Raw genomic sequence first — 12,210 nt, 5'->3', positions numbered from 1 at the left:
CGGCGCAAAACGCTCGCTCGAATCTTGAATCAAGAATCACAATCTGCGTAAAGATGTTATTGCGCGTCTAGCTTCTGCACCCGTGTTCCGGAGCCGGTTAGCGCGAGGCCGAGATCCGGCGGGCGTTTTCTCGTCTTTTCGCGTGAGTGCTCGCTCGCTCTTGCCTGTGTGGGGAACGGCGGGGCTTTATAGCTGACGGCTGATTTTGACGAGACAGTCTTTGAGAAAGTTTGAATGGTTCAAAGGCATCGAGAAGACTGGTAAGTTGTGTTTGAGGTCTCTCGGTTGCGGAAGCTTTATCATCTCTTGTGCTTTTCACGTTGAGAAAGGAGGGCAATTCGAAGAGGGCGACAAGCTCGGCGAGATCTAAGCGACGTACTCGACGGCTGCTGCTGCTGCTGCGTGCATGCATGCACCGTGCGTTCACTCACAGCACTCATGATGGCGTCGCGGGTCGCTGCCGGGCCCGCGCAAGCATCCCACAGCCCAACCAGGCGCGGCAGCTGACGGGTGTCACACGCAATTCGGAGCTCGCGCATGTGCAAACCAGCACCTACGCACGCGCTCATGCATCGTTGGGGGTTGAATCACGATCGAATGCGAAATCGGCAGCAAGGCCTTGGCTTGATAGCCCAGAGTCGCAGTCACCAGTGGAGCGGGAGAAGCTCTACTCATCCACCACACCCCTGATCTCCTCTCTTTTTGCCTCTAGCGGCGTGCCTCCGGATTGCACTGCGACTTGATTTGACGCCAGCCAATCACTTTCTCTCTCTGAGCGATCGATAAGGCCGCCCTTTCCCGGATCGGTGCTGCGAACAGGCCACGAGCAATCAGGAAGCGTGCGCGCGCGGTAATCATCGTCTTGCTCACTTACCTTCTTTCTTGAGTCTTGGCGAGCATGGCGCAAGAACCTCTTACACCCTTTGGCAATGCCCTGGCTGGTGCCCTTGGAGGTGAGTCTGGGTGCCATAATTGATATCGTCGGAAGGGTGTTGACGCAGCATATCATCTGCCCGTCTGCCTTTCGCTCTGCTAGGTGTCTTCTCCAATGCCGTCATCTACCCGCTCGATACGTGCGTATTTTGCCTTGCTGGAATGATCGTAAGCATCTGTAATCTAACAACGCTAAACCCGGCTCCTCTTTCCAATGTCAGTGTGAAGACCCGCATCCAAGCTGGCACACAAGAAGCAGAGAAAGGCAAAAAAGCGGTTTCGAAGTCGAGTGGAGATGTGACTGTCAGGAAGGGGGCTGGCATGCTCGAGGGTGTAGTCACAATTGCTCGATCGAAGGAGGGCGTGGCTGGTCTGTACAAAGGCTTTGGCGCCAGCATGGTCAACACCTTCTCCACTCGTGAGTGACGTCGGCCCGAGCTATCAGAACTTCCTAAGCGCACGAGAGTGGGCAGATTGCCGGCTCAAAAGCCCTGCTTCGCAATTTTGGGAGCGCGAGTGAAGCGTAAAGAGCACCGCTAATGCTCGCCTGAATTTCCACAGAATTTGCCTACTTCTACTGGTACAGCGTCGTGCGTACTCTTTACATCAACCGGCTCACAAAGACTGGAGCCGCCGCAGCAGCAGCAGGAGCTGCTGTTCAGCTCAGCACAGCCATCGAGCTTCTGCTCGGCGCAGTAGCGGGCGGTCTGGCACAAATTTTCACCATTCCTGTTGCCGTCATTGCGACACGTCAGCAGCTAGGAGGAGGCACACCCAAGCCCAGTGTGTCTGGCAGACCAGCCGGCGCTGGGCCAGAGCCTGCTCAGAGCGGGGTCGCAAAGGCCGCATCAAAAGTGGTGGAGGATGAGAGCTTTCTGGGCGTCGCGAAAGACATTCTGAGGGAAGACGGCATCACTGGCCTCTGGCGTGGTCTGAAGCCCAGTCTGGTGCTCACTGTGAACCCTGCCATCACGTACGGAGTCTACGAGCGTGAGTTCCGCCAAATACGCTTCTGATTCGGATCCTGTGCTCCCAGTCATCACTCGACATTCTTACACGCTGGACAATACCATCCTCCGCTCATCAGGTGTCAAAAATGTAATCCTCGCTGCAAGTGCAGACGGAAAGATGACACCCGGCAAGAGCTTCCTGATCGGGGCTCTCTCTAAGACGCTTGCGACGGTTGTTACGTGAGTGGAGACAAGTGTGCGAGATGCATTGCCTTGCACTTCGCTGAGCAAGCTTGCCCCATTGCGGACAGATTCCCATACATTCTGTCAAAGATTCGTCTTCAAGCAAGAAACACACCGTACACTGGCGCTCTTGATTGCTTGGCCAAGATTGCCAAGGAGAAGGGCATCACTGGATGGTATCAGGTGGGTCACTGCTCCGGATTTGCCAAAGGACTCAGCTTTTGATGCTGATCGGGGCCATTTGTCCGGACTATGCCCAGGGCATGCAAGCACAAATCACAAAGGCTGTTCTTGCGCAAGCTCTCCTGTTCTACTTCCGAGACTATTTCGAGGTGCGTGAAAGGGAAGCCGCACCCGCGATCACGAAGCGCGCTCGACTAATTTTGCTCTATTCACGCTCCTGCTTCGCTGCCTACTTGCTTCTTCCTGACAGGTGTGGGCGCGCAAGCTGCTTCAAAAGCAGTGAAGAAGACTCTAAGACGCTTCATTCTGATCCAGTGCAGGGGCATCTTGTTCGACCGAATGCTCTAAAGGGATCGACTCTTGAACTGCATCCTTTTGCACTCGCTTTTCTCTTGTGCCTCGATAGACGAACATCCTTTTCTGTGGAATCAATGGATAGCTGCATAGATACTGCCAGTGGTGAGGCGCTGCCGTCCATGGAAACAACATTGCCAAAAGCGAGCATACGAGCTCTTTGATGTGGGAAGCTGATCAGAGCGACTGCAAGATGTCCTAGAAGCAGCACCATTCGACTTTTCGCTGCACCTGCTCTTATTATGATTACTACAACAGGCTAGCGACCACTGTGACCGCTTCAGGCGACTTCTTTGTCAGTCGCCATTGCTCAACGCGACTGTTTGTAATGCCAAGTAGGGTGCGCTTTGAGCTTTTCCCCGAGCTTCTATCTGCATGCCCAGCATTCGACTGCTGGGGGATATGATTACCAACGTTCGGCGGCGAGGCGTCCGACCGGCGAATGTCGAGATGAGAGTTCGAGGACGAGCTGTTGGGCTCTCACCATGACGCCTGATCCGCTTCTTTCGCTTCTGCATCGACTCGATCACGAGTTTCGAGTTACTCTTGACACGACGAAGCATTACAAAATTATCCGCACCAGCGCGTGTGCGTCCGACGAGACGATGATATGATTTGTGTGGTATATGGGCGGGTGCATTCATGGGTTTCATTCATGCTTGCCATGCAGCAGTCAAGAGTCAAGAGTCATCACCATCATGCTGCAGTGCGCGCTGCTGATCGATCGTCCTCGCGAATCCGACGCCGGCGCGCGCAATTATCCTAGCTGACGCCCCGCGACGCCGCTCAGACCTGCATACGCGTGAACAGCATGCAAGGCCTCCCTCCGCCCCACCCTCGTTGTGCCGCGCAGTCTTGATTGAGTCAGATCACGATTTAGCACCTATCGCTATGGTCTCTGCCCATGCATGCTTGCGTGGAGGGACACATCATATCAGAGGAGCCAAAGTAGTGCCAGGGGCGAAATTCTTGCTTCACCTTGCGAGTCAAACGCGGGCATTGAAAGGCCTGCTTGCACGTTGTGGATATAGCGTCTTGAGTAACAAACAACAAGGACGGGCGTCGCACAACTCGGGACTAACTGATATGTTTCATGAGGGTGCGAGTCGTTCGGAGTCAGAGGTCAGCAACCGTGGAGATGCTGGCTAGGGTCACGATCGAGAGGACTGCATGTTTGTCATGTCCGGTCAAAAGGCAAAACTCCCAATTTGAGAATCGATGAGTCTGAAACAATCATTGTCAACAATCGTGAATCCTGCATGGACACATGGTGTCGCGCACGATTGAAGGCCGAATATCACTCGACTCCACTCTCGCCCTCTCACTTCTGACTCTATAGCCATGCAATCAAGTGCTCATGCTCTCGCTGAAACCTCGCGAGGTGGACAGATGACCATGGGTGCTTTGCTCGTACAGCGAGATCTACCAACTCCTCAATCAAAGATCCAGGCTAGCTTGCTTGATTCATCATCCAAAGATTCAAGCTTGCCCAGAAAGGTCAAAGTGGAAGCTCGTCCTTGGCAGGATCGAGCCGCGCGAGACGAGGCTTGAGGGCAGGCCTAGGTCTACCCACCCCCATTTCCCAATTCGGGTCTATATCCCATTTTGTAAGCTCCACATTCAAAACTTCGAATCGAACCCTGCACACAAGGAGACATGCTTGCGCTGATGAATTCATGCACGCGCCTTACTCCGCTGCGATGCATAAGCGCGCCTCCTGGCTCGCTGCATGGCTGCTGGACAGCATCATATATAGATGCAGACCGAGCACATCGGCAGCACTCTGGGAGGCAGCACAACGGCAAGGGTCGGGGCAGGGAGCATACGAGCAGCATCCGCGTTAACATGCAGCTACTACTTTGACTGCATGGGTGCTGCTGCTCGCACGCCTCTTTCATTTATGTACGCCGCGCCAGGGACCCATCAAGCGAGAGGCCAAAAAAAAAACAGAAAAAATAAGACCGCGCGTGCGGCAATAAGGGTTCACATTAGCCAGCATGCGCGCGCGAAGGCGCGGGCCGCGAGCCACGCTGCAGCAGCCGCGACTACAGTATATAGCCAGCCAAGCGCGAGGAGTTTCAAAAAGCACAACGAAATGCGAATGCTCACCCAAACGGCAAGCGAGCTAAGAAGGAGCGGCCGCGTCGTCGTTGTTGCGACGTTGGCTCAGCTCATCCCGCAAGCTGCCCAGCAGGCGACCGAGCGCCATGGACGAGAGCTGCCATAGCCATGAAGAGCAAAGCGACGCGGTCCGCCATTCATCATTCAGACTCTCATTGAGCTCTCCTGTGTGACTGTGACTGCGACCCGCGACTCTTGACTTTCTGCTCGCGTCCATCCCTGCTTGCTTCTCTCTTCCACATCTCACTCCTTTCAGCCGGGCTGCCTGAGTCGCGCGAAGAAGATTATCAAGGGCAGCTAGCTCATCAGTCTCTTAGTAGAGCCCACGCTGTGGCTCACCGTTACGCCGTGTTCAAGTCCTCTGCAACGGGCATAGGTCGCACCATTTCAAAGCACAGCGGGAACCTCGCCGTTAGTCAGCCATTCCATTACCTACCGAACTCCATACTCCCAGCACTAGCCTCGGAGTCTAAGCTCGCAATCCAACACTCCCTACTCGCAACGAAGACTGCCCTGGCGGTGGCGACGACATGGCGATGAGGGATCCAGTCCCGGGCGCAGGCCCTTCAGCGGATCTCGTGTCGCTGGTGACCAGCACGAGCTCAACAACTGTGCAGCTTTCCGACGATACAGTCCTCTCTCATCTCCAGCAGCGCTTTCGCTCAGAGCAACCTTACAGTCGCCTTGGTGGCACGTCGCTCATTGTCATCAATCCCTTGCGCACGCTGGCGAATTTGAACGATGCCAGTGCTGATGCGTACCGCAAGCTCTACAACGAGGCTAGCTGGGAACAGAGCGGATCTCTGCAGCCCGATGACCGCCTTCCGCCTCATCCCTATGAGTTTGCAACACGAGTGTACCATGCCATGCGACGGACGAAAGAAAGCCAAGCAGTTCTTTACAGGTGAGAAGCGCGAGACCGATGTCAGAGACTGGCAAGAAGGCTAATCTGGGTCGCTCTTCCTGATACACAGCGGCCCCACAAACTCGGGCAAGACGTTCGCATCGAAACTACTTACACAACAATTGCTCCGCTTGTCCAGCAATGCGACCAAACGCGAGGCCAAACTGGCCGACCAAGTCCGCTCCTTTGACACCATCTTGAACTCGTTTGGCGCAGCCAAGACCAAAAGCAATGGGAATGCCAGTCGGCATGGCAAGTACACCGAGCTGCACTTCACCGAAGCAGGTCGGCTCGGCGCTTTCAAAGTTCTTACCTTTGGTTTGGACAAGTCGCGTCTTTGCGGTCCCCTGGCGAGCGAAGAGCGTACTTTCCACGTCTTCTACCAGCTCCTTGCTGGCGCTACAGCAGATGAGAGGGACCAATTTAGATTGGAGGATGTGACTAGCTATCCTCTTCTTGCCTCTTCTGGCTGCTATAGACTGGCGGGTGGCCCTTCCAGCGACGATGGCATTGCAATGGAGGAGCTCAGGGTCGCGCTTCGCAGCCTTGGCTTCAAGCAAAAGCAGACTACTGCTATCTTTAGCTTGCTCTCCGCCATCCTGACACTCAGCTGCATTACCTTCGCCGAGCCGGACAGCAACGTCATGGAAGCAGACGCTGCCAAAATCACAAGTCGCGAGGCGCTGGAGGACGTTGCCATTCTTCTAGGTGTGGACGAAAGCGAGCTCGAGCAGTGTCTGACGACCCGCACGCGTATGGTTCGCAAAGAGCAAGTGTCCAGCATCCTCTCTGCTGCTGCCGCTGCCCATCAAAGAGATGTACTTGCCAGAGATCTATACGCCACTCTGTTCGCATACATTGTCGAGAGCGCAAATCACAAGGTCTGCCCAGCGCCGGACGAGCACTTCCCTACGCAGATCGTGCAGCTCGATGTTGCTGGCTTCCAACGCAAAGGACCTGCTTCCTCCATCGCTGCGCCTGGCGCCGCAGGCCTCCCGCCTAGTGGTCACCACGAATTCTCCTCAGCCAACTTCCCAGCCGAAATGGTTCAAAATTACCTGGTCAGGCAAATTTTTGACGCTGATGGACCACTGAACGCCGGGCCTCTGGCTGATGGAATCGCCACACCGGAGACCCAAGTGACTGACAATACATCTTGCGTTGAGCTGCTGAGAGGTAGCGCGAGCATTGGCGGACCAACGGATCGCAAGCCAGGAGGACTGCTTGGCACCCTCGACAAGGCGATGCAGAAGGTCAGAGGTGGCAAGGCAAAGGAGGAGGATGATACGTCTTTGCTGGCAGAGCTTGATCAACATGCCGGCCACATGTCTTACCTCGCGTCGACCAACTCCACTTTGGCCTCCACCGCGCCGCAGAGCCAAGGTGGTCGCCGAGTCTTTGCGGTCAATCACTACCAGGGACAATGCACGTACGACGTGCAAGGCTTTGTGAGCCGCGAGCTTGACGTGTTTGACTCGAGCTTTGTGTCGATGCTGCGCAGAAGCCAAGTTGGGTTCGTTGGCAAGCTCTTCGCTGGGCCCAGTCTGGCAACGGAGCCGCATCCTCTTGATGCTTCAATTGTCGCAAATGCACAGGTCAGCGTTCGACCACTGCGACAACCATCGACGCTGGCTCCAGACGCTCCATCGGTGGATCCCCTTCTGGATCCTCAGCGCGTGTACGGGATCAGCAGACAGGTCAATGCCACCATCAGCGAGATCCTTGGTGCAGTTCGCCATGCTGGCCGTACATGGTCTGTACTCGCACTGCGTCCAAACGACATTGACCAACCCAACAGCTTCGATGCTCGACGCGTCAAAGCGCAGCTTCGCAGCATGCTCCTTCCCGAAATGGCGTCACGCAAGCGCAGCGAGTACGTGCAGGCAATGGCCTTTGACGCCTTCTGCCTGCGATACTCCGATTCAGTCATTCCGGCTGCCGCAGCCGCCGGTGTCTCGGAGCCTAGGGAGAAGATTCAAGCATTTGCCATTGCTAACGCATTGCGTGACGGCCTGGACTATGCTCTGGGTCATGAGAAGGTGTGGTTGGGTTACAGTGCATGGAGACGCCTGGAGGATCGTTTGCGAGCCAGCGAGCCTTCTGAGGTATTTGCTGATGCGGACCCTATCGAGCGAGGCAGTGGTGGCAGCCCGCCCACATATCCACCCGGTCAACTAGCAACGAGAAGCGCGAGCTATCTGACGCCGATGGGTGGCGATGGAGACCTGGGCAAAGCCGGCTTCGAAGACGAGGACGAGCAGCAGCTGCTTCGCCGACCCTCGGGAGCATCAAATCCGTTCGCAGGCTCAATCAAGGACGTTGCCAGCGATAACGGTTGGGGCGGCGAGTGGGACAAGGGTGCCTACGGAGGTGCCCTCAACCCCGGTATGGCTGGCGCCCTGGAAAAGTCCGCCGACCTCGAAGGCAAAGGCATTGATGCCGTAGCCGAAGAGCCGATCTCTGCGGTCCGACGGTGGTGGACACGCTTCGTTTGGATACTCACCTGGTGGATTCCAAACTGGGCCCTCTCCCGCTGCGGCGGAATGAAGCGCCCAGACGTGCAGATGGCGTGGCGCGAGAAGCTTACCATCTGCATGCTCATCGCCTTCCTATGTTGCTTCATCTTGTTCTACGTCATTGCGTTCGGAAGAATCCTCTGTCCCGACCAGGATCGTGCTTGGAACGACAACCAGCTTTCCGGCTTTAACGACCCGGAGCAAAAGTATTACACTGCGGTCCGCGGAAAGGTTTACGACCTGACCAGCTTTGCAGGTGGCAGGCACGCCACAGGCGTTACCGACGAAATCATGAAGCAGCTGGGCGGACAAGACCTCACCCCGTACTTTCCTGTCTTGCCGGTGGTCGCATGCCCCGGACTGGTCCAAGATGCCAACGTGCAACTGACTGCAAATGGCTCGTCCACCTACTACACGCCAACTTTCCCGCAGGCTGTGCACACTTCCGGCACCCGCGCTGCTGATCAGACAAGCGAGCTTGCCAGCCAGAACTGGTACCCTCAAACCCTGATACCTTTCCTGAACAAGCGCTACAAGGGTTTCTACGTCGTGTCCACCATGGACGTCAGAAAGGCAGGCTCAGATGGGGACCGCAGTTGGGCCATCGTGCACGACAATATTTACGACCTTGGCGATTATGTCTACACGATGAGCCAGAACAATGGCGCAGTTGTCGGCACCACTTTCCTGGCGGACAGCATCTCTTCCTTGTTCGCGAATCAGGCAGGCAAAGATATCAGCAAAGACTTTGACGAAGCGATGGGTGCGCTGAACAGCACGGCGCGAGCCAGCCATCAGCAATGTCTGGACAACTTGTTCTACATCGGAAAGACCGACTTCCGGCTGACTGCAAGGTGCGAGGCTCAGAATTACATCCTTCTTGCCTTCAGTTGCATTATCATGGCGACGATTGGTGCAAAGTTCTTGGCTGCCCTTCAGCTGGCACCCAAACGCAATCCAGAGCAGCAAGATAAATTTGTCATCTGCCAAGTGTGAGTGCTTCCTGCTGGTCATGCAAGGTCGATGCGCCCAAGTGCTCACATTGATCTCGCGTCACATCTCAGTCCGTGCTACACTGAAGGCGAAGAAGAACTGAGAAAAACCATCGACTCGCTCGCTGGCTTGAAGTACGATGATAAACGCAAACTGCTGTGAGTCCCTCACTGTAGAATGTGCTGTGTGTACCGAGCGCTCAAAATCCAACGCCCGCCGGCCGCTTCACAGGTTTATAATCTGCGACGGTATGATCGTTGGTTCAGGCAACGAGCTGCCCACACCCCGCATCGTTCTGGACATTCTCGGAGTTGACCCCAAAATCGATCCTGAACCCCTGATGTTCAAGAGCGTGGCTGAGGGGTCCAAGCAACTCAACTATGGCAAGATTTACTCGGGCTTGTACGAATTTGAAGGCCACGTCGTTCCATATGTGGTCGTGGTGAAGGTGGGAAGACCAAGCGAGCGCAGTCGACCAGGCAATCGTGGAAAGCGCGACACGCAGATCCTTCTTATGCGCTACCTCAACCGAGTTCACTTCGACGCCCCGATGTTCCCTCTCGAGCTCGAGATCTACCATCAGATGAAGAACGTCATTGGCATCGATCCCGCCTTTTACGAGTACATCCTGATGGTCGACGCAGACACTTCAGTGGAGCCTGAAGGCCTCAATCGTCTTGTTTCCGTGGCGGCGGATGACTCGCGCGTCATCGCCATCTGTGGTGAAACAAAGGTCAGCAACGAAGAAGGCTCTTGGTGGACCATGATTCAAGGTGAGCTTGTTCGACGTTTCGCTGCGTACAAGCATCTGATGACTGACCATGAGCGTGGTGATTTCCAGTGTACGAATACTACATTTCGCATCACCTTGCGAAGGCCTTCGAATCGCTATTTGGCAGTGTGACGTGTCTGCCAGGCTGTTTGTGAGTACTACCACGCTTGGAATGACTAGTCACCTGCACACATCTAACTCGTCCGCTCTCAACCACTCCTAGCTCAATGTATCGCATCCGGAGTGCCGACAAAGGACGTCCTCTCTTCATCTCGAGCCGCATCATCGACGACTACTCGGACAATCGCGCCGACACCTTGCACAAGAAGAATTTGCTGTCGCTTGGTGAAGATCGTTATCTCACCACCTTGATCCTGAAGCACTTCCCAGCATACCGCACCAAGTTCACGGCGGATGCTCACGCGCACACCAGTACGCCTGATCGGTGGGGCATTCTTCTCTCGCAAAGACGTCGTTGGATCAACTCCACCATTCACAATTTGGCAGAGCTGGTCTTGATGCCAGAGCTTTGTGGATTCTGCTTTTTCTCTATGCGCTTCATCGTCTTCCTCGACTTGATGGGAACCATCATTCTGCCGGCAACCACGGTTTACTTGATCTACTTGATTGTGACAGTGGCGACCCACAATGCCGCGATTCCCATCATTTCGCTCGCGATGATCGGAGCCGTATACGGTCTGCAAGCGATCATCTTCTTGCTGAAACGCCAGTGGCAGTACATTGGCTGGCTCATCATCTACATCATGGCTTATCCGGTATGGTCGTTCTTCCTGCCGATATATTCCTTCTGGCATATGGACGACTTCAGCTGGGGTAACACCAGAATAGTGGTTGGCGAGAAGGGCAACCGCAAGATCATTGCTGGTACCGACGACGAGCCATTCGAAGATAGCATGATCCCTCTCAAGCGCTTCAGCGAGTATCAACGCGATGTACTCAATGAGCCCACCGATGCAGCATCCATGCGCTCAGGATTCACCGGCAAGAGTGGAGCGGGACCCTTTGGCAACAACTATGCTGTTGGAATGGGCCGCAGCACGCCATCCCTGATGGGAATGCCACAGTTGGCCCACCGCGGGCCGAGCAGTGCGTACGCTGGATCAGATGCTGGGTCCGCAGTTTATGGGCAGCCATCCGCCCAGGCAGACTACTTTCAAAACACAAATGTCCTGGATCAACGGCAGCACTCGAGACAAAGTTCGGGTGCTTTGGGAGGCTCGAAGGCCGCTTCGCGTATGCCTTCCATGGCATTTGGACAGCAACCAGCGCAGCAAATGCCAGGCATGAGCCCATACGCCAGTCCGATGTATGGTGTGCAAGCTCCACCCATGTCGATGTATTCCATGGGACCCCAGAGCATGTACATGGCACCAGGCATGGGCATGTCGACCCCAAGCTTTTCGCCATTTGCCGGTGGCATTCCTCCCATGCAGCATTCACCTGCAGGCTCTGACGCCGGAGGACCACCGGTCATTGGACCATTGATGCCGCAGGGAACCGGCAGCGGTATCTGGCCTAGCTCGCCTCCGGCTCAAGGAGGCAGTGCCACAAGGGCGCAAAGCACTTATGCGCTTGGAGCCGGCAACACCAATCCATTTGCGACGCCTGTTGGAGCGCCGTCTGCACCAGATGCTCTTCCGACTAGTCTTGCCATGGAAGTCACAGATTCCGAGCTCGCTGCGAGTGTGCGCAAGTACCTGGCATCGCAGACAGATCTGATGAGCGTGAGCAAGAGGAACGTCCGAGACGCCGTCATTGCGGCGTACCCCAAGGCCGATCTTGGTAGCCGAAAGGCGACGATCAACAAGGCGATCGACGACACGCTGAGCGGTGCTGCTTGAGATTGCCATCTTTTTGGAGGGTCCCCCTTTCCTGGCTCTGATGATGCTATCCACCGCTTTTCCACCTGTCCCGCCACGATTCCCTCACGGTCTCCCACAGTTGCCCCAAGTGTCTCGAAGTGTTTCTATGTTGCGTTTTCGTCCTTGCATACTTCGCACGCCAACCCGCAATGAACAATGTGTTTCGCTTCGTGAATTCTAGAGCCCGGGAGCGAGTCAGCATAAGTGGCATACGCGTCTGTGATGTGCTCGGGTCAACGCAAGGAAGAGACCAGAGCAGGGTCAAAAGGTTAGCGTTCTGAGCCGGTCACGTGGTCTTCCATTTGCCCATGATTTCGGCGTTGCTGCTGCGAGTGCGTCGTTTCACCGGGTCAACGAA

General features: G+C 55.5%; 2 protein-coding genes across 2 annotated transcripts; both read left to right on the top strand.

The window, feature by feature from the left end:
* Window positions 1-898: 898 nt before the first annotated feature.
* IE81DRAFT_346990 (mitochondrial carrier) lies at window positions 899-2,592 on the top strand (the record flags this gene model as incomplete). The annotated part of the gene is made up of 8 exons (XM_025516101.1): window positions 899-953; window positions 1,037-1,073; window positions 1,155-1,351; window positions 1,495-1,923; window positions 2,021-2,123; window positions 2,195-2,309; window positions 2,387-2,458; window positions 2,560-2,592. The coding sequence occupies 8 exons, from the start codon at window positions 899-901 to the stop codon at window positions 2,590-2,592; spliced, it is 1,041 nt and encodes a 346-aa protein (XP_025370174.1).
* Window positions 2,593-5,314: 2,722 nt separating this feature from the next.
* Window positions 5,315-11,831, top strand: IE81DRAFT_346989 (hypothetical protein; the record flags this gene model as incomplete). The annotated part of the gene is made up of 6 exons (XM_025516100.1): window positions 5,315-5,688; window positions 5,759-9,196; window positions 9,269-9,355; window positions 9,429-9,970; window positions 10,039-10,120; window positions 10,193-11,831. The coding sequence occupies 6 exons, from the start codon at window positions 5,315-5,317 to the stop codon at window positions 11,829-11,831; spliced, it is 6,162 nt and encodes a 2,053-aa protein (XP_025370173.1).
* Window positions 11,832-12,210: the final 379 nt, after the last annotated feature.

Source organism: Ceraceosorus guamensis, assembly GCF_003144195.1.
Source record: "Ceraceosorus guamensis strain MCA 4658 unplaced genomic scaffold IE81scaffold_24, whole genome shotgun sequence".
NCBI classification, from domain to species: Eukaryota; Fungi; Basidiomycota; class Exobasidiomycetes; order Ceraceosorales; family Ceraceosoraceae; genus Ceraceosorus; species Ceraceosorus guamensis.
Note: the sequence above shows the minus strand (reverse complement) of the source record. Positions and strands in the feature narration are given on the sequence as shown.